The sequence below is a fragment of the Jaculus jaculus genome, chromosome 1 (assembly GCF_020740685.1).
Source record: "Jaculus jaculus isolate mJacJac1 chromosome 1, mJacJac1.mat.Y.cur, whole genome shotgun sequence".
NCBI classification, from domain to species: domain Eukaryota; kingdom Metazoa; phylum Chordata; class Mammalia; order Rodentia; family Dipodidae; genus Jaculus; species Jaculus jaculus.
Genome location: NC_059102.1, coordinates 234,124,349 through 234,145,134, shown reverse-complemented (window position 1 = coordinate 234,145,134; position 20,786 = coordinate 234,124,349). Strand labels below are relative to the sequence as shown.

Here is a 20,786-nt window from a genome sequence, read left to right as displayed (position 1 = left end):
TTTTCCTCAGTATCAAAATTCACCCAAACTGCACTCCAGTTTTGTGTGAATGTTCCTCCAAACCATCAGCACATCTACAAAGTGGTATGTAGATGTTTCTTATGGCAGATGCACATTCATGGCCTCAAGAGAAACATGATCCAGGGCCAAAATCATCCTCTTTTACTGTTATGATCTATGTATGTGGAAGGACTGTAATGGTTAAATGACCCACTTCTGAGATAGCCACAAAGTCTTTACACAAAGTATTAAAACTCAAAAAAGATAGGAGTCAAATACAATGATGAAATGTACAAAACAAATGAGCAGGCAAACTAAAAATTCTTGAAAGTATTTTACTTCAGATTGAAAAATGAACAGCTTTCACACTGCTCATTGCAAGATACACAGTATTCACGAATACAATGCTGGTCATTTGAGGAAATGTATACACACCTCAATTTCTCCTTCATGCTTTTTCTTTTAGAAAGATACTGTTTACCAAAAAGAAACGTCAGCAGTACAGGAAAAACTATTTTCCCAATAAATTTACGAAAACCTAAGATTCCCAATGGAATCAAGATCATCTTCCCGCTACCACCACCTTAATATAACCACATGCTTATTGGAACACTAATATTCGCACCCTAAGAGTACATTTACTTTCAACAATGAGGGTGAGTCTTTAAAAAAACTTCAGTGTGGTAAATGTAACACGGATCTCTGCAGGTATGAAGTGTCTGAAGTAGGCAGCTAATACTGGATTTAATATTATTTTATAAATAATTGTTCCCTTAGCAGTAAACATAAGTCTACACATTCACAACAGTCCTAACAAAATAAATACTGTGATTATGCACAACATGTTATGACAAACTAGTTTAAAAAAACAAAAGCTCAACATCTTGATAAAAATTCTAATCAGAATAAAATGTGACTCTAAAATTTAAAACAGTCAAAGTAACATCACATTTAAAATCTTCCACGGTTTACACAAGTACTACTGAGTTTCCAGTTGTGGGACATATTTTCCCATTGTGAAGTAAAATATGAACATATTGAAAATCATTAATTTCACTGATGACACCTGTTTTGGTCTTTCTTTAGCATTATTCTCACTATAAAAAGTTGCACTGAGTGTCCATTAAAGGTCTGATTGGTCTTCCGTATTTCATAAGTATATATAAAAGAAAACTCTAAAAGCCACCAGTCCTTGGTGTGCGCGCATGTGTGTGTGTGTATATGTATGTGTGTGCGTGTGTGCATGTTTATGTGTGTGAGTGTGCGTGCGTGTGTGTGTATAATGGACTCTCATCTCAGAAATGGCTGTACTGAACAGAGCCACACACACTGAGGCTAAACGTAAGGGCTCACCTGGGAAGAAAGCCCTGTCAGAAACGGCACTTACATTCTACTGTGTTATATATTCCCAACTGAGTTTCCAACTCAACAGGTGATGGATAACAGAATTACACATCTCATTTGCACTCAAGGCTGACCACAACCAAAAGTTACAGTATGATTAAAACAAGCCAATGTTTAAAAAAGTTTTAATTAAAGACAACAATTCCATTAAAGGAGAGGGCAAAGAATGGGATGACAAGAAGTATTTGGTCTTAATAAGGCAATACAAAAATCGATCCATTATCAAAGACCATTTAATTGTAAAGATCGACAATACCAAAAGCATAAAGTGGAGTATAAGAAAATAGTTTTTTAAGTATGATTTAATTAAAGCTGTTGACAGTTATCCTCTCCCGAAGTTAAGCGTGACTTGGGCAAGAGTGAGAGATGAGAAACACAAGCACACAGGGCCGCAGAAGCCAGCATGCGAGGGGCGAGGGCGCAGCTGGAGGACTCGGAGCCACAGCCCCGACCAGCGGCCTTTTGTTTCCTCAGAGGAAGAGGGGAAAGGGAGGAAAGAAAGGACTGCAAAGGAAACCGACACAAAGTCACATCACTGCCCATCACCCAAGAAGACAGCACTGTAGAAACAGTGGCAGGTTAATTCTCAGAGATGACTACAGATTTTTCAGTGTATACACAAAAGTACATAGTACATTTTTTTCTTTTTTTTACAAAATAAAATAAGCATCCTTTGCTACCATAAACCTTTTCTTTAGAGAGGAAAGAATTTCGCAGCAGGTCACAAGGTTTCTATGAAGTCACTCCAATGCTGAGAAAACAAATGGAGTAACAGAGCTACTCACGGCCCTGTACACGGTGTTAGGATGGCAATTCAGATTCTTCTTCAAGCTAATCCTGAGAAAAAATCTGTTTACAATTCAAACAGTAATGTTATGTAAAAAGTATTAACAAATCCACTATTACAAATATCAATTTCCTATATGGTCTTCTATATATACACACAGTAAAATGGCAAATATATGCAAAATTATTTTTTTTAAAAAAAAACATGCACAAATCACTTTCCCCCCTTGGAATCTGGACTTCCTATAAGACACTTGTTTGCCTTCCCACCCCATCCTCCAAAATTGTTTTTTTGTTTCTATCACCCTACCCACACTGAATACTATTCCCTATAACTCTGATAAAGCCAATGAGAAATATATTTATTTTACATTCAAGCTTTAAATCTTAAAATGACCCTGTTGTAGCATATGACTTATCAAATAAGCAGCCTTCCCCCCACCCTTTTTTTTTTGCTTGCTTTTTGTTTTTGTAGTTGTCAGTCTTCATGATCCATTCCGTGGCGAGCTGGGAAAAAAAAACGCAGTTGCTAAATCAACGTCTGAACAGTGTGAGGCTCCTGATGTCCCAGGAGTCCCTGTGCAACTGTCCTGAGCACGAGATCATTGCACACAGAAGACAGTCCATCGCACAGCGCCGACTATCTACAAAGGTCTGAGAGGGGCGCGTCCCTCTTGTGTTTCCTCTTTTTGCCATGGTAATACTGATTATTGGATTTGCCTTGATGCTGTTTGCTTGTCATCAAGGAACCATGGCTTGTTTGGGCTGTACCTTGGAAGCCTTTGCTGGAAGAACGGAAGAGCCTTGCTGATCCATGCTGTAGAAAAAAGCAGTCAGAAAGATATCAGTGCTGCTAAGTGGCAAACCTGAATGTAGGGGGTTAGATTTCAAACTAGAAATGGACAGGTGAGCCACCTACCACTAACTTTTCCAGTGACCAGCACACAGGGAGGGCTAATGGAGGGGGGTGGGCTCTTGAAAGCACACACTACAGTATCTCTTCCTAACAACACAGCATGAAAGTTTTCTCAAGGAACCCACCAACCATACACCACCTACTAACTGGCACTACTAGAAAGGCCTGTAGACCGACAGGTTCAGGGAGCATAAGCGGCTGCTCCTATCCTGTTCCTGCTGTCGGCCCATAGCTTCCTCCCAAGTCCTGTCACTTGTACTATGTCTGCATATAATGCCATGGCTACTGCCAAAAGGCTTCTTCCCGGGGTCTCTGAGGAGCACTGAGAGGGTGGTGGAACTTAAAACCGTAGGCTTCCTCTCCTTACCTACTTACTAGCCATAGTTAGTAATAATTTTAGGCAACTTAAAAAAAAAAAAAAGAGTATTCTATTCCTGTGGCCTGTTTAAGTCAGCTAATGTTAATTGACTAATATGCCTTTGAGCTCTCTATTGGCTTAGGATAGGCACCAGTATCAAGTATCAAAAAAAGAACATGTCATTTCTAGGTATCAAGCCATGTAGAAACTTCATGTGGAGTTTATTTCAAGCATCTTTCTTCCTTCTTTCCTCCTTCCTTTCTTTCTGTCTTTCCCCCTCCTCCCCCTCCACCCCCCTCCTTTCTTTCTTCCGGGCATACTCTACATGGAACTACATCCTCATCCCTAGTGCAGTTTTTATGCTCAATCAGTATTACAGGGACTTGGCTGGGACTAAGCTCTTTCAATGACAAGACTGGTGACCAGATTCCTGCAAAGGTTTGTGTTACAACGGTATTGTCTAAGGAATCTCACACATCCTAATGCTAGATGCACTGTCGTGCTTTGTAAGCTCATAGGACAAAGTAGTTTGTTCTTTAATCAAGAGATTTCTTCAAACCCACAGGAGCCATTGTAAGAAAGTCTATGTGGCACTGAATGCTAACAATGAAAAACATAATTCTACTCACCTGCGATTTGTTGGTGCTGCTGGGTGTGTTAGTGGTTTGTGTGCTCTGCATTTTCCCAACTGCCTGTGAGGTTTCCAGGGACACATCTTGTGAGGCTACTCGGTTGCCAGTAGGTGGACGGCAGAGCAACTGTTTTGGGGTTTTGCATGGTGTCGCATCAGAATCCTAACACAAGTCACAGGGGTTATAAAGCAACACATTAGTAATTTCCATACTCAGTACTTGGAAAGAAAATGATTTCAGCTAAGTACTCTCTAGACTAAACTGAGACATTTCAGAGTTAAGGAGGCACGGAGGCCTTTTCAGAATGAAACACAGATGTTGTCCTCCAAACATTTTAAGGTTTTTTTTTTTAACTAGCAGCTTCTGTTCATTGCCAAGGCCACCAGCCACATCTGGATGACTTGTTTATTGTCTATGAAGGGCCCTACACAGGTCTCTGTGTTTTATATTTTTGTTTATAACAAACAAGCCACAGAGCCATGGAAAAACATGGCGGTAACAAGAGAGGAACCTAGGTCCTATGCCTGGCCCAGTGTCTTTAATCAAACACAAGATGACTTTAAGGAGACTCAATCTAATCCTTCAGACCAAAGGCATGACGGGGGTATAGACTTCCAGGGATATTGTCTAAGCCCCACCTGCTACTTGGCTACTCCACCCTAGACTACTATCTGGCATGTTAAAGAGTCACAGCTCAGTCCCTAACACCTCCTCACTGCCCTACCCCCACAACTGTGCCTGGGACCTACAGACATAGGGAGATTCTGCATGTATTTATGATTTCATAATGATATGTCATCATCCATCAACAACATCAAATTATGTCCTTTACATTATTTAGATTAAGTTTTTGAGTCAGGGACTCATGAAGCTTAGGCTAGCCTCAAACTTGCTATGTAATCAAAGATGACTTTGAACTCCTTATTCTCCTGCCTCCATCTCCCCAAGAGCTAGTTGTAGGCAAGTATCATCACTTTATTTATGTATCTATTGAAGTAGAATCTCACTCTGCAACCCAGACTGCCCTGGAACTAATGGTGATCCACCTAACCCAGCATTCATGCCCAGTTTTATGTGGTTCTGATGAACTGAACCCAGGGATTTATGCATGCTACGTAAAGCACTCTACCACCTGAGCTACTTCCTAGCCCTCTCAATTACTTTTTATGTCACAGTCCACGGTCAAGTTTCAGAGAACACGTAAGTCCATTTTAAATCCTTTTTAAAAATTTTTTTAGAGATTGCGGGGAGGCAGGGAGAGAATTGGTGCACCAGGGTCTCAGCCACTGAAATCAAACTCCAGACACTTATGCCACCTAGTGGGCATGTGCAATCTTATGCTTGCCTCACTTTTGTGCATCAGGCTTAGGTGAGATCCAGAGAGTCGAACATAGGTCCTTAGGCTTCACAAACACCTTAACCACTAAGCCATCTCTCCAGCCCTTAAATCTTAAGTAAACTCAAATATTACCTTGATAAATAAAGTAAGATCTAATTGACCACAATACAGACAGAAAGTGGATTAGGGAGCTGGACATGGTGGTACATGGCTTTAATCCCAGAATCCTAGCACTCCAGAGGCAGAGGTAGAAGGATTACCATGAGTTTGAGGCCACCCTGAGACTACATAATGAATTCCAGGTAGGCCTGGGCTATAGCGAGACCCTACCTCAAAAAAAAAAAAAAAGAAAAAAAAAACAGATTAGGGAATGAAGGAAGGAGGAACTACTACCAAGTAGTGAGTTCTTTCTGGGGTAGTAGAATTAGACAGTGGTAACAGCTACGTAACACTGACTACACTAAAGATCACTGAACTATACTTTTCTATGGTCAACTTTATGATGTGAAAATTGTACCTCCATTTGTGCCCTGGCAAAGTGTGGAGGTAAGAGGACAAGGTGGGTTGCTGGACTTTCCCTTCCACTTTGTATGAGGCAGGGTTTCTCACTGATCAGCACTGTGGGGACCAAGCTAACTGGCCCACGAGCTTCTGAGACCCTGGATCTCTGCCTCCCTCCTCACTGCAGGAGGGCTGGGATTATAGTTGCATCTAGCTTCATGGTTTTGAGGATCTAAACCTGTAAGGGTCATGAGACTTATACAGCAAGTGTTTTACCAACTAAGCGATTTCCCCACCAAATATATCTTGATTTTTAAAAATTCAGTAAGAAAAATAAATAAATAAATAAATAAATAAAAATTCAGTAAGGAAGCATAAAACCAAGTTCAAGGGCTGGAGAGATGGCTTAATGGTTAAAGCACTTGCCTGTGAAGCCTAAGGACCCCTGTTTGAAGCTCAATTCCCCAAGACCCACATAAACCAGATGCACAAGGTGAAACAAGCATCTGGAGTTCATTTGCAGTGGCTGGAGGCCCTGGTGCACCCATTCTTTCTCTCTCTCTCTCTCTGCTGCTCTCAAATAAATTAATTAATAAACAAAACAAGTTCAAGTAAAAATAAGGTCAATAAAGTAAAAAGAAAAAAAAAAAAAGACTATACCCAACAGGGATGCCTGAGGGTGGGACTGAGGACTGCCTGTCACAAGGGGGCTCCCTGGGGTGATGAGAACATTCTCTAACTCTAGTTCTGAATAAAACAGAATATATGACTAGTATTCCCTTCATCTCAATTTATATCAAAATACATATGTAAACAGACAATTGGAATCTGGTTAACACGGTGCTACTACAACTGAGGGAAGTGTACCTGTATATGCAATCTACTTTAAAGTGGATCCAAGAAGGAGAACTATTGGGTAGAGGGTTACATATATGATAAGCGAGCAAGATGTAAATAGTAGCACACAGAGGCAAAAATATAGACTTCAATAAAATACTTTCACTTCTGCCTGTTTGAAGTTTATGTTAACAACAACAACAACAAAAAAGGTGCTGACAGCCCTTGCACAGTTAACCCAACAACAAAGCAGGCAAGCATCCAAGGTGGGAGAGAATGCGTCATACTTACGACATCGCTAGAGCTGGACTGCGTGGCAGAGGAGGAGGACACTGGACCTGATGAAGAGTTTGAAGAGTGTTTACTAAGAGATCCCCAGGCTTTACTTCTACATTTTCCAAGGGCTTCCTTTTCTTCAGACAGATTATTATTACATTTATCTAACTGCTGAGTATCTACTATCAAGGTAACACCATTTCCTGAAAGAGTGGCAAAAGATTGGAAAACGTTTCTTCCCATTAAATACACACAACACAGAAAAGCCTCTAAGCCCCGATCCATTGTGAAGAAAGGTCTTACCATTGCATGAAGGCTCAGGCCTATTCTGCAAGCCCCACTGCTTTGATATCCAATCTCTATATGTGGCAACTTCATCCGTTACTCTAATTATTCTACCTAATATACTGCATGGGGTGTAAAAAAAAAAAAAAGAGGAGAGTCCGTTAACTTCAAGGTAACAAGTTACAACCATTTTTGACACAATGGGCTGACTTTGGCTTGCCGTTTACCTCTCGGTTTCGTTGTTGGGATAGTACTTTGCAATTGGTGATACAGCATGACTCAAAACCACGTAGGCATAATCAAAGGCCTGTTTCACTTGCATGGCCCCATAGGAACTCCTTCCAACATCATTACCTTTAAAGAAATGGAATATGGAGAAGGAAGCTGACCACAGGCTGAATGAACGCTGACGAGCTGTCTTCCAGGAGAGCAAAACAACAGGCTGCCCAGCTGGAGGAGCCCCAGAAATGCCTAAGCTTGCAGGTCTCTGAACATGCATTCGGTTCAGTCCTTTATCATGGTGTACTCACTACCGGCCTCCTATTACACATACAGTCACACAAACCAAAACAGCTGCCTGTTTGCTCCTTGGGATTAAAACAAGCTAAATTGGAAATAATGTGTTTTTTTTTTTAATTTTGCTTGGCTCACATTAAATTATGAGCTCTTAAAAAGCAAGATTTTTTTTTTTTTTTTTTTGGTTTTTCAAGGTAGGGTCTTGCTCTATCCCAGGCTGACCTGGAATTCACTATGGAGTTTCAAGGTGGCTTTGAACTCATGGCAATCCTCCTACCTCTGCCTCCCGAGTGCTGGGATTAAAGGCATGTGCCACCACGCCCAGCGCAAGGTCTACCTTATTGAAAAATCTTCATGTTTTTTGTGCAGTGCCTTGAAACAGAATGGCTCTCAATGAACATTTCCCCAATCAAGAAACACAAAGAAGCCAGGCATGGTGGTGCACTTCTATAATCTCAGCACTCAGGAGGCAGAGGTAGGAGGATCACTGTGAGTTTGAGGCCACCCTGAGACTACATAGTGAATACTAGCTCAGCCTGGGCTACAGTGGGACCCTACCTCAAAGAAAAAAAAAAAACAAAAAACACAAGGAACTGTTGTTAATGCTCATAAGGCACTTAGCAAGTGTGGTGGTTTGATTCAGGTGTCCCCCATAAACTTAGGTGTTCTGAATGCTAGGTTCCCAGCTGATGGAGATTTGGACATTAACGCCTCCCAGAGGGAGTGTATTGTTGGGGGCGGGCTTATGGGTGTTATAGCCAGCTTCCCCATGCCACTCTGCTGTTGCTACCACCTTATGTTGGCCAGGGGGTGATGTCATCGTTTTCCCTGCCATTGTGGAGATTCCCCTCAAGCCTGTAAGCCAAAATAAACCTCTTTTTCTCAGAAGCTGCTTACTTGGGTGATTTCTAGCAGCAATGAGAACCAGACTGCAACAGCAAGCCAGGCAAAGCCTACATGACGACTATCTCTTCACTCGTCTGTCCTACCCAGCTTAGACATTATAGTAAATGACTAACTGCACTTCCTCCACGAAAACCCACACATACAGAATCTAAATATAAGGCAACAAATACAACTTCAGGAACGCACAGAAGGATTTGCTTTCCTTCCCTTTCAAGCCACCTCAAACTTGTGAGTGCACAAGGGACTGTGAGAACTAAGTGGCCAAGACACAAAGACAAGCAGTTTCCTGGAGCCACTTTGCTCATGAATTCAGAGACAGGCGCCTGTGCCCACTGCTGGCCGAGGGCTTCAGGACCACCTCCTTATAGTCCTGCTGACAACAGGCTGGAATCGCAGCCACGAGGACCCACAGGAAAGGAAGGAAGACGGCCACAGCACTGGGCACACCCTCAAGCCCATCCCAACACTGAAGTTCAGCATTTGGCTTTGATGGGTAAAGTGGATCCTACCCTCAACTTATCTGTAAATCTGTAAGATGTTTTTTGGGGGCAGGGGCAAGTGTGCTTATTTTAGCTTGTTTGCTAAGAAAGGAACTGAAGGAGAGATGAGTCTGATCATTTTTCATCTAGACTTTGAACTTCAAGAGGACTGATAACACCCTCTCTGAATGCCCGCACATTTACCTAATTTCAATACCTGGTTGTAAAGGATCTTCGATGTAAAGCATCGACGGCCGGTAGCCATCGAGCATATTTTTCTGTACTTCATCCTTGGCCACATATGAGCCACCATCCTTTATCCGGATGCCAGTCTTTAAGTAATTGAAGTGCCGCCCATATAATTCAAAAAATTCTATTAAGAGAACACCATAGTTTGTATTGGGGATGCAAGCATCTTCCCTGGGATGTAACTAAAACAGAAAAAAGAAACAAATTATTTTGGATCCTCTTCAGTATCAGGAAGGGGGAATTTAAATAACATCCTAACTTCCACACACAGCATCACCATGATTTTGGTTTATAATAGCAAAAGATAATAGAGTAATTACAGGCTATGCTACTTTGACAAACACCACCAGTCAGTAATCCCAAGGGCATAGAACTGGCACAGGACAACCTGCAAGGCTGAATGCAAAATACGTCCCAGGCTGACGGCAAGCCCACTGTATCAGGAAAGTAACCTCACTCATATCACACCAAGTCTGGAAACCAGTGCCACACAGACACACAAGCACACAAGACCGAGACTCTAACCAATCTTTTTTTAAAAATTTATTCATTTGAGAGGGGAGGGGGAGAGGGGAAGGGAGAGGGCGCACCAGGGCCTCCAACCAAGGTAAACAAACTCCAGATGCATGAGCCCCCTTGTGCATCTGGCTTACATGGGTCCTGGAAAATTGAACTGGGATCCTTTGGCTTTGCAGGTGAATGCCTTAACTGCTAAGCCATCTTTTCAGCGCTCTAACCAATTTTATCCAAAGGGCAGCTCTCAATTCTAGCCAAAGCTACAAAAGCAGTTAGTTGCTTTAAAGACATTCTTTTTTTTTTTTGGTTTTTTGAGGTAGGGTTTCACTCTAGCCCAGGCTGACCTGGAATTCACTATGGAATCTCAGGGTGGCCTTGAACTCACTGCGATCCTCCTACCTCTGCCTCCCAAGTGCTGGGATTAAAGGCGTGCGCCACCACGCCCGGCTTTGAAGACATTCTTATTTTTGTTATTTAGACTAACATTCACACAGAAACTAAGCCGGACTTTGTATGTTAACATCAATAGTGAAAAGTCCTACTCTCTCTGATAAGAATTCTCAAGTACTTATTTGCTATATTTTAACAAGATACCCAGTAAAAAGAAAAGCATTCCAATCAAGTGTGATTTAAACTACTCTCCCAAAATATCTCCACCACTGGTTTATCGATTCCTCTTAGTGCACTAGCATAGCATACCCATCAACCGACCTGAAGGAAACTGACGGCCATTAAAAAGAGACTGTAAGAACCAATTCCTCCCGTAAATACTTCATTCAGGTCCCTCTGTAGTAAGAACTGCTTCAATACTAAAACCAAGTATGGCAACACAGGATATTTCTGAAAAATAAAGTAATATTTTCCATGAATTTCTCTATCTTTGATAATAGTCCAGACATTAACAGGGGCATAAGCTGGCCTTTACATTACAATATGTGATAGAGACATAGAGAAGTATACTTAATTTTCTATTTTAAGGGTAAGCTGTATTTTAAAAAGTAAGCTCTAAGCAATTCAGGTTTTCCTTTCATAGTAATGTAAGTAATAGTGGACACATGTTCATTATGGGACAGAAACACTAACCATATACATGTGATGATGCTCATGTGTAATGATGACCATTCAACAGTTACTTGTAAACAGATAACACAAACAGTACAAGTACAAAGTCTCTCAACATTTTAAAGCACTAAGAGGGTTTTAAGAACCATTTCTGGGAGGAGGAGAGGTGTGATGGCGCACAGCTGTAATCCCATTACTCTAAGAGGCTGAGGTAGGAGAAAAGGAGAAATGGAAGTTTGAGGCCACCCAGGGCTATACAGTGAGGTCCAGCCAGAGGTGGGGGGGGGCGCGCAGGGAAGAGGGAGAGTATGAATGGAAATGAAAGAAACTGGAGTGCTACTAGAGAAAAGAATTGTGGAAGGAAGGACAGTCAGAAGTTGGTAACTATCTAGAGATATAAAATGCTCTGAGGTTGATGACATCAAGTCCTTCCTTATTTTTGGGGAAAAAAATACAGAACAAATGGACGCTAGTATTACTTAAAGACAAATTAGGAAAAGGAGATGTGGATATTAAAACTGAAAAAAATAAATAAATAAAACCTCCCTAAGGAGGGTCTTAATCGAAAGAGGTTAAGAACAGAAAAATCATGAAATAGCCCCATCTCAGTGCTCATGTCACTCGGCCTAAAGATCCAGAGGAAGAAAGGTCTTCAAAGGTACTCCCAGTCCGTGACTCTTACCTGAGGTCACACTAACTGCTGACTACCACAAGTCCATTCAAGGGAAGCACAGCAAGTGCACAGACAGAAAGCACCATCTGTCAGCAACACGCATACAAAACAGCTAAGCGAAGGACAGCAGACACACCACAGCCGACTCTCAGGACAAACATGCATTTCCTAACAGCTGCAGGTCTCTGACCTTGGTAAAATCTTTGATGAGATCTGCTGCTCTCACACCATTCTGGACATTAAAGCTGATATCAACTTTCACTTCAGTAAAAGAATCTGTTAATTTAATAATAGGTACCTAGAAAAAGAAGAAAGAAGGTTCAAATACTCTCCCCCAATTAAAGGACAAAATCAGGAGATAAAAAGTTTCTAGTACACACTTAGCACTTAACCCATGTAATACATTTAAAAAATACATATTTTATTTTAATTTATTTACTTGAGGTGGGGGGACAGAAATTGGGCATACCAGGGTCTCCAGCCACTGCCAACAACTCCAGAAGCATATGCCACCTTGTGCATCTGGCTTACATGGGTTCTGGAGAATTGAACCTTAGGCTTCACAGGCAAGCCTTATCCACTAAGCCATCTCTCTAGCCCCATGCAATACATTTTGTAACTGCTATCAACTGAGTCCAACTTTTAAAAATTTCAATTTACTATTCATTATTATTTATATTCAAGGCATGCAACATGATTTTTTTTTTTTTTTTTTGAGGTAGGGTCTCACTCTAGCCCAGGCTGACCTGGAATTTGCTCTGTAGTCTTAGGGTAACCTCAAACTCACAGCAATCCTCCTACTTCTGCCTCCCAAGTGCTGGGAATGATTTTGATGTTTAAAATGAATAAATTATTACACCCATCATTTCACAGGTACATTAATTGACATATGGCTGCATTAATTCAGAATTCTGAAATTGCCTAACAAAATATTTTCTCAATGTATTTTTTAGAGACTACTTTCCAAATTGGTATAAGATAAAGAATAATCAATGTTGGGCTAATACATGCTGTTTCAGATCACCAAATTGTGTCTCTAATGAGAAACTACTAAGCTGTAAAACACACACACACACACACACACACACACAAACACACTTGCATTACTGGATCTTTATAAATGCCCATGAAACAACCAAGTAAAGATAACATTCAAGACTTATTCTTAAATAAAAACTGAAAGATAGCCAGGTGTGGTGGCGCACGCCTTTAATCCCAGCACTCGGGAGGCAGAGGTAGGAGGATCACCATGAGTTTGAGGCCATCCTGAGACTACATAGTGAATTCCAGGTCAGCCTGGACTAAAGTGAAACCCTACCTCAAAAAACACTGAATAATGACTTACAGATGCTAAGACTTCTTACATAAAGTATTTGTAAAAGCATTAGAAAATAAGGACTAGTAAACTGCGGATTGGGTCTCCAAATTACCAGCTTTTCAAAAGCAAATACACATATTTTCTTCTAAGAAAACCTCATATGCAAAACTTCAAGATTCTTAAAAACACATTTTACTCCTAGACTTAGCTTCCATGGAAGTGTTTTTTGTTGTTGTCGTTTGTTTTGTTTTGTTTTCCAAGGTAGGGTCTCACTCTAGCTCAGGCTGACCTGTTCACTATGTAGTCTCGGGGTGGCCTCGAACTCATGGTGATGCTCCTAGTTCTGCCTCCCGCATGCTGGGATTAAAAGCGTGCGCCACCACGACTGACCAAGTTCTTAAAAGGCCAGCCCAGCTATACCTAACATATGACTTATTGGCAAAAATCTTGGTGTATTTTCAAAAACACAAAATAAGAGCTGGAGAGATAGCTCAGTGGTTAAAAGCACTTGCAGGGCTGGAGTGATGGTTCAGTGGTTAAAGGCACTTGCTTGAAAAGCCTGACGGCCTGGTATGATGGACAAAGTGGTACGTGCACCTAGAGTTCATTTGCAGTAGCAGGAGGTCCTGGCTCTTTCTTTCTCTCTCTCTGTCAAATAAATAAATAAAAATATTAAAATTTTAGAAAAGTCACTTGCTATGTAAGCCTGACCATAGAAGTCTGGATTCTCAGAACCCATGTACAGCTGGATGCAAATAACGCACAAGACATCTTTACTCCCAGCAGCAATGCAAGTAATGCATATAGCATCTTTACCCCCAACAGGCCTATGGCAAATGGAAGGCAGTCAGGAGAATCCCAACCAAAGCTTGCAGGCCATCTATTCTAGCATTCCTAGCAGCAAAAGCAGTAAAAGAGACTCTGTCTCAAACATGGTGGAAGGTAAAGGTTGGTACTTGAGGTTCTTCTCCGATCTCCATATGCATCATAAAGCATGCACACACACAAAGTGGGGGGCGGAAGACATAGCTCAGCAATTAAAGGTGCTTGCTTGTAAAGCCTACCAGCACAAGTTCAATTCCACAGTACCAATGTAAAGCCAGTATGGGAAGACCCATACTCATTCTTTCTTTAAATACATTTTCAAAAAACTTTTGCAAGCAGAGAGAGTGAGAAAGAGACAGAGAATGGGTGGGTCAGGGCCTCTTGCCACTACCAACTATATATGTATGCATCACGTGCACATCTGGCTTCAAGTGGGTACTAGAGAATTGAACCCAGGCAGACTTTTGAAGCAAGTGGCTTTAACTGCTGAGTTACCTTCCAGCACTTTCTCTCTATCAAATAAATAAAAATATCTTTAAAAACACCTCACAAGGGCTGGGGAGATGTCTTCGTGGCTAAGGCATTGCCTACAAAGCCAAGGGACTCAGGTTTGATTCCCCAGTACCCATGTAGGGCCAAATGCAAAACTCTGGAATCGGGTGTCCTGGTGTACCCATTCTCTCTCTATCTGCCTCTTTCTCTCTCATAAACACATAAAAAAAAATTTAAAGACACCCCACAAAATAAGATACCACAGCAATATCTCCTAAGCCACTTGACAGAAACCTCTACTAAGCACATTACATTTTCACTATATTTTACAGTATATTAAGAAACAGCATAATAGCTGGGCGTGGTGGCACATGACTTTAATCCCAGCACTCAGGAGGCAGAGGTAGGAGGATTGCCATGAGTTCAAGGCCACCCTGAGATGACAGAGTTAATTCCAGGTCAGCCTGGACCAGAGTGAGACCCTACCTCAAAAAAAAAAAAAAAAAAAAAAAAAACCAGCATAAAATAATCAAGCATCAGTCTTTTTTGTTGTTGCATTTCAAGGTAGGGTCTTGCTCTAGCCCAGGCTGACCTGGAATTCACTATGTAGTCTCAGGGTGGCTTCAAATTAACAGTGACCCTTCTACCTTTGCCTCCCAAGTACTGGAATTAAAGGCGTGTGCCACCACACCTGGCCTAAGTATTAGTTTTTAAAGAAATACATAGCCAGGACAAAGTAACTTGACTGACGAGCATAACCTTTTATGCATAACTACTGTAACATTTAAAATGAAAGTATCACTAACTCACAACCCAACTGTGCTCACTGAAATTAAACTTTTGTATATTAATAACCAGACACATGAAGATGCAAGCTCAGAACTTACCGTTGCTTTGTCTAGAACTTTCACGGAATCCTCGTCAGCGACTTTGTGTTTCCGAAGGGCTTCCTCCAGGGTCCAGAGGGGCAGGTTTTCCCACTTCCCAAAAACCACAAGATCGATGTCACTGCACACAGAGAACATGTGTGAGAAGGTTTGACGAAGCATGAAACAGTCTCCATTTTAGCTGACAATCACACTTACCAACCCTGACTTAGTAGAAGAACATGGCCTCCCTGCCCTGCAAGATGAATATGCTGATGGCCACAGTTTCAAAGGGGAAGTGATGGGAGATAAAAAGTGGAGGGTGTTAATTTTAGCATCCTCCACCTCTCAGCTATTTCATAGAATTCAGGCCCCAGAAAATGGGTAATTTTGACAGAAACAAAACCTAAAAACTACCAGTGAATGAAATTTCCTTTCCATGAAGGTTTCTGGTTCTAAACTAGAGGTTGTATTATCTTGATGAACTCATGACTCAGAAACATTAAACCATAAAAACCAAGTTGTACAGCACAGTGTCTAGCCTGTTTCCAAGTGCAGAAAGATGCTCATTTTCTTCTCTGTAGAGAGTGTGTGAGAAACTAGTATCAGGAGCTGATCCACACAGGAGAACCAGAGACAAGTGGGAATGAGACTTTCACTCATTGCTGTGTGTTTTTCCAAATCAGGACTGTAACAACTATATTACCTATCTTTTTTGTTAAATGAAAAATTTTTTTCCAGATCTTGATGAAGCTCAGAAAGTAAGGACAAATATTAATGGACATTTTATGGGTTTTAGAGGCCCAGAATGATCCAGGGAAGAATGGAGATGGCAAGGGGCATCCACCTTAACACATTTTTAAGTTGGGGGGAGGTAGAATACACAATAGGATATGTCACCATCCCTCCAAAGGGGTCTTCCTAGGTGCATCAATCAAGACCATGGTAGAGGGGACTGAGATTAAAAAGGTAAGTTCTGGGCTGGAGAGATGGCTTAGTGGTTAAGGCACTACCTGCAAATCCTAAGGACCCAGGTTTGATTCTCCATGTCCCATGTGAACCAGATGCACAAGGTGGTACATGGGTCTGCAGTTTGCAGTGGCTGGAGGCCCTGGTGCATCCATTTGCTCTGTATCTGCCTCCTCTTCTCTCTCTTACTCCCTCCTCTCTCTCTCTAATAAATAGTAAATAAATAAGATTTTAAAAAATGATAAGAGCTGGGTGTAGTGGCGCACACCTTTAATCCCAGCACTCAGGAGGCAGAGAGGTAGGTGGATCACCGTGAGTTCGAGGCCACCTTGAGACTGTATAGTGAATTCCAGGTCAGCCTCAGCTAGTGTGAGACCCTACCTCAAAAAACCAAAATAAATAAATAAATAACTTCTGTGGCCTGAATTTCTGGGTGAGGATGCTGAGACCATAGCAGATTGCCCAAATCCTTCATAAAGAGACCTCCCACCGAAGAGCATGTCAGGCGCACGACAATCAGATGACTGGCGTGACGCTGCTACCTGCGTCCACAGCTCTGACAGAGGCTGTCCATTTCTGAACTCATCAGCTTCCTGACTTCACAGCTATATGTCCCCTTTCACATTCCTCTGTATATCTCAGTCTGAACAAATGACCAGAAGTCAGAGTCTACTTTAAGACAATTCTGATCAAATAAAGATTAATGGATTTGTTTCATTAATATTTTGTACCTACTCCTGAAACATTCAAGTCCCTTCAGTACTTCATAAATATACTGACCTAGTAGGTAAATACAGGCCAGTTTTAAAACTTCCAAATATCTGGACCTGAAAGAGAGAAAAGTGATTGTAAGTCACCAATTTATACAGAAATGCAGCTTCATGCTACCATCTACTGGTAGGTTTTTGAACTTATAGGGGTATTTTTTTTTCTCACAATCTGAACATAATTTATCAGGTTCAAATATGAAGCATATAATCTAAAACAGAGTCTGTTCAAAAGTAATGTTCAGAAAATTAATGTTTCCTTATAATCTAAGTGTGACCACAAATCCTTAATCTTTGCTAAGCAGAAGTCTCTTCATAGATTCAGACTACCTCAGCCACAGCACAAGCACTGGCCTACAGGCCAAGCCAAGACAAACTCCATCCAGTCCGCATTAACACAGTGGAATCCAGGTAAGTTTACATGTCTGTAAGACCAACACAGGGCAAGCCCTAGGAAAAGCGAAGCATTTCTGGTGTAATGGACCTGGTAACCTAATCAAAGTCTCATGTTCTTCGCTGCTTAAAACCCTAAATAAAATGGATTAAGCTGCCCATCTCAATTAAGATTAGGGGTTTCCACCTCACTACTACTGCTCTGATGTGTCGGGGGAGGGCTTGTGTTGTTCACTGAGCAGTCATTTTGTCTCTCTACCCACTAGATGCCAGCAATGTCCCCAAAATCAGGACAGTCACAACCATCCAGACAGTGTCACATGCCCCAGGAGAGGAGGGGAACAACACAATGCAGCATGGAGTGACTACTCAGTGAGATACCCATGTCCCTCTTCCTTTATGCACAGCTCGACATCTGAGCTTCTTCCACCAGATCAGCACAAACCTCCCACGCTTTCTCACAGCACCACCAGGGGGCAGAGTTACAGAAAAGCTATGGAATACAAAGTAACAGGTTACTACTCTGCACAAGCTGCAGGACAGACCTTCCAGAGTACTGACTCAGCACCACCAACAAAAGCCACGAATGAGCAAAGAAGAGACACGGGCAAACATCTGGGTATGTACTGGAAGACAAGGAGTTGTCCAAAGGTTAAAAAAAAATAGCGGTTTCAAGAGAGTGGCACAGACTTATGCCTGAGACAATGAACTCCAACCAGCAAAAGAAATTCCTGCAAGGCATTTTCACTGAAGTATGAATAATTGTGATGTTTATACTGATAGGTTAGGTTGAAAAAGCACCCAGGTTTTCAGACATGACATCCAATAACAGATTGCTACAATGAGGTTTGCTCCGTCTTTTCCTCACTCTAAGGATTCCTAAGTTTAGTTCACCTTCACTAGCTGTTACCCACTACTGGGTGTGTGGGGAGACCTTTTAAGTAAGGCATTTGAATCAATAAAAATAATCACCAAACTCCAAGTTCTAAAGGCTGCAAAAATTGCTTGCTTTTAAAATGTAATTAGACCGTAACTCTACGAAAGCACTTACACTGCAGGTGAGCGCTCTACAGACACCAGCAGGCAAGCCTCCATCCCACAGGTAGGGCCTTGCCCAAAGCCCCAGCTCCCCGGACAGGTACTCACATCAGCGCTGGGCCAGAGCTCCTTAATGACGCTCTCAATCCTGTTCACCACCTCCATCCGCATCTTCTCTTCCTCAGGTCTGGGAGACATGTATTCATAAAAATCACTGATTTCTTCATGCAAACTAAAGAAAAAAAGCAGAAGAGCTATTATGAGCAGATTAAATAACTCTTTCCTAAATCCTATAATTCAGTTGTAAATTTGCAGATTTTTATCTTAATTTTCATGGTATACCTTTAATGTACATGCTACGCTGAAATAGGAATGTATAGAATTTAATTTTTTAAAAGCCAACAAAATAATTAAGGAATCCCCTGTGCAGAATACTTGTGGGCTGCTGAGGGTTTAAAAAAACAAAACAAAACACATAGCTCCTAGTCTCAGACTCCAGCAGACACAAAGCAGGAAGGCCCTGAGCCCAGGGACACAGGCAAGCAGAGTCTTGAGAAGAACGGTTGGCAGACAAGGGCTCCGGGAAGGAGCTGTAGGCCTCAGAGACACCAAGTGTGAGGCACTGAGCCAACTGCACAGGCGCAGTGGGAGGAGGGAGGAACATGTGGAGGGAAGGTAGGGGCTGCAGACACAGCTCTGGACAGTGAACAGCACGTGCAGGCTGGGGTGGGTTGTGGCTCAGTGGCGGAGTGTTTCTCTAGCATGTGTAAAGCTCTCGGTTCATCCCTTGCACCATGGGGACAGGAAGGGCGGGAGGGAGGACAAACAAGAGGGAAGAGGGGAAAGAGGAAAGGAAAGTTGTTTGGGTTTTCCCCTGTGGCAACATTCAGGCCTAGGGAGAGACTGACTACATTTAAGCAAATGGAATTGGCCACTACCTCGGTGCGCAGGCAGAGGGAAAGTCCTGGACTGGGGAGGGTGGCAGCAGGAGTAGGACTCCTAGAGCCACTGCACATTCACAGACAGGACCAGAGCAAGGGAAGTTCTGGCAGGACAAAGAACAAAGTGGACTAGTGAGCAAAACAGATTCCATGCAGTGAGACAGAGGGCAAGCACAGAAAGTACTTCTTGCTTTCCATCTGAAGACTCTGGGAAGCTACCTGGAGAAAAGATGCCAAGAGAAGTTTCTCACCCACCTTTCCTGGGGTGCACACCACACCTGAGGTGGCTGCTGGTAGAAAGAAGCTAGGGGAGAGCAGCAGAGCCCTACGAGAGTGCCTACAAGTACAGGGTCCATGCAGGCTCTACAGCAGGAAGCTTGACATGAAGGAAGATTAAAACTGGTTATGAGGAAGGAAAAATCGTGTCCCAACCTTCACTGGCTGTAACTTTTGCTTCATGGAACACTGATGACTTTTAAAATGTGACCAATTGAGCAATCTACAGCTGTTCCTGGCTCTTTTAAACAAGTCCGGGGTGGTATGGCTACAGATTCTTTCCTCTTTTGATGTTTTCTTCTCTTCTTTCTCTTCGCTCCCACCCCCATCCTCCCTCCCTTCCTCCAACTAAGTCAGAAATCTTGAGTTATAGGCTCAGGTTCTGCCAGAGAGCATCTGTGTCCCCTAGACAAGTGGCTGTGGCCCTGGGCCCTCGCCAGTACAGGCTGACAAGAGGGAGCCTTTAAGATTGTAAGGAATGACTAACACGGCAGCATCCTGCCTGTGTGCCATGTCATGCTGTATAACAACTGGACTTTAAAACCCAAGCTCGGCAGGTGACTCCAGAAAGATATCCAGATGAGCTTGGTATCCTTCAGGGTGCCTTAGGATATCCAGCTTCTAGAATCTGCTGCTTTTTAAATTCCCAGGTTCCACTGCACTCTCTAAAAGCTTCTGCCTATACACAATAGCCAGAAAAGAAGAGCTCAAAGAGAGCTTGTACCTCTCATTATAGAGGCTTGCCACCAAGGATGAGGCCACAGATAAACAGCAGCCCGGTATGACTGCACAGCCTGCTACAAGTTATCAGTTTATCTGTGGTTCTAACCCATATCTGCGTTGTTTTTTTTTAAAATTTTTCCTTTTGAGGCAGGGTCTCACTGACCTGGAACTTGCTCTGTAGCTCAGACTGGCCACAAACTCACAGCAATCCTCCTACCTCAGCTTCCCAAGTGCTGAGATTAAAGATGTGAGCCCCACACCCAGCCTTGTAGTTCTAACTTCTAGAGCAAAAGAATGTCTGCATCCTAGTTAATGGGGGAAAACCATACAAATTTGGACGACATCTACTCTATGGCCATATCTAAAGCCCTCCTTACACATTTTCTAAAGCTTTGTGAGGGGATGCAAGGTGTCTGTTTCACCACAACAGGTTTCAGATGGAG

At 42.3% G+C, this 20,786-nt stretch overlaps 1 protein-coding gene across 1 annotated transcript in view; it reads right to left on the bottom strand.

Annotated features, from left to right (window-relative positions):
• Positions 1-321: 321 nt before the first annotated feature.
• The window catches only part of Tent4b (terminal nucleotidyltransferase 4B), a 97,597-nt gene continuing 77,132 nt past the window's right edge, over positions 322-20,786 (bottom strand). The window contains exons 2-12 of the mRNA XM_004664847.2: positions 18,512-18,635; positions 16,986-17,032; positions 15,258-15,378; positions 11,926-12,033; positions 10,712-10,840; positions 9,453-9,666; positions 7,562-7,688; positions 7,353-7,456; positions 7,065-7,252; positions 4,094-4,258; positions 322-3,007 (exon numbers count right to left, since the gene is read on the bottom strand). Of these exons, the coding sequence (XP_004664904.2) occupies positions 2,831-3,007; positions 4,094-4,258; positions 7,065-7,252; positions 7,353-7,456; positions 7,562-7,688; positions 9,453-9,666; positions 10,712-10,840; positions 11,926-12,033; positions 15,258-15,378; positions 16,986-17,032; positions 18,512-18,635 (1,504 nt within the window). The 3' untranslated portion in view covers positions 322-2,830. The remainder of the gene's footprint in view (positions 3,008-4,093; positions 4,259-7,064; positions 7,253-7,352; positions 7,457-7,561; positions 7,689-9,452; positions 9,667-10,711; positions 10,841-11,925; positions 12,034-15,257; positions 15,379-16,985; positions 17,033-18,511; positions 18,636-20,786) is intronic.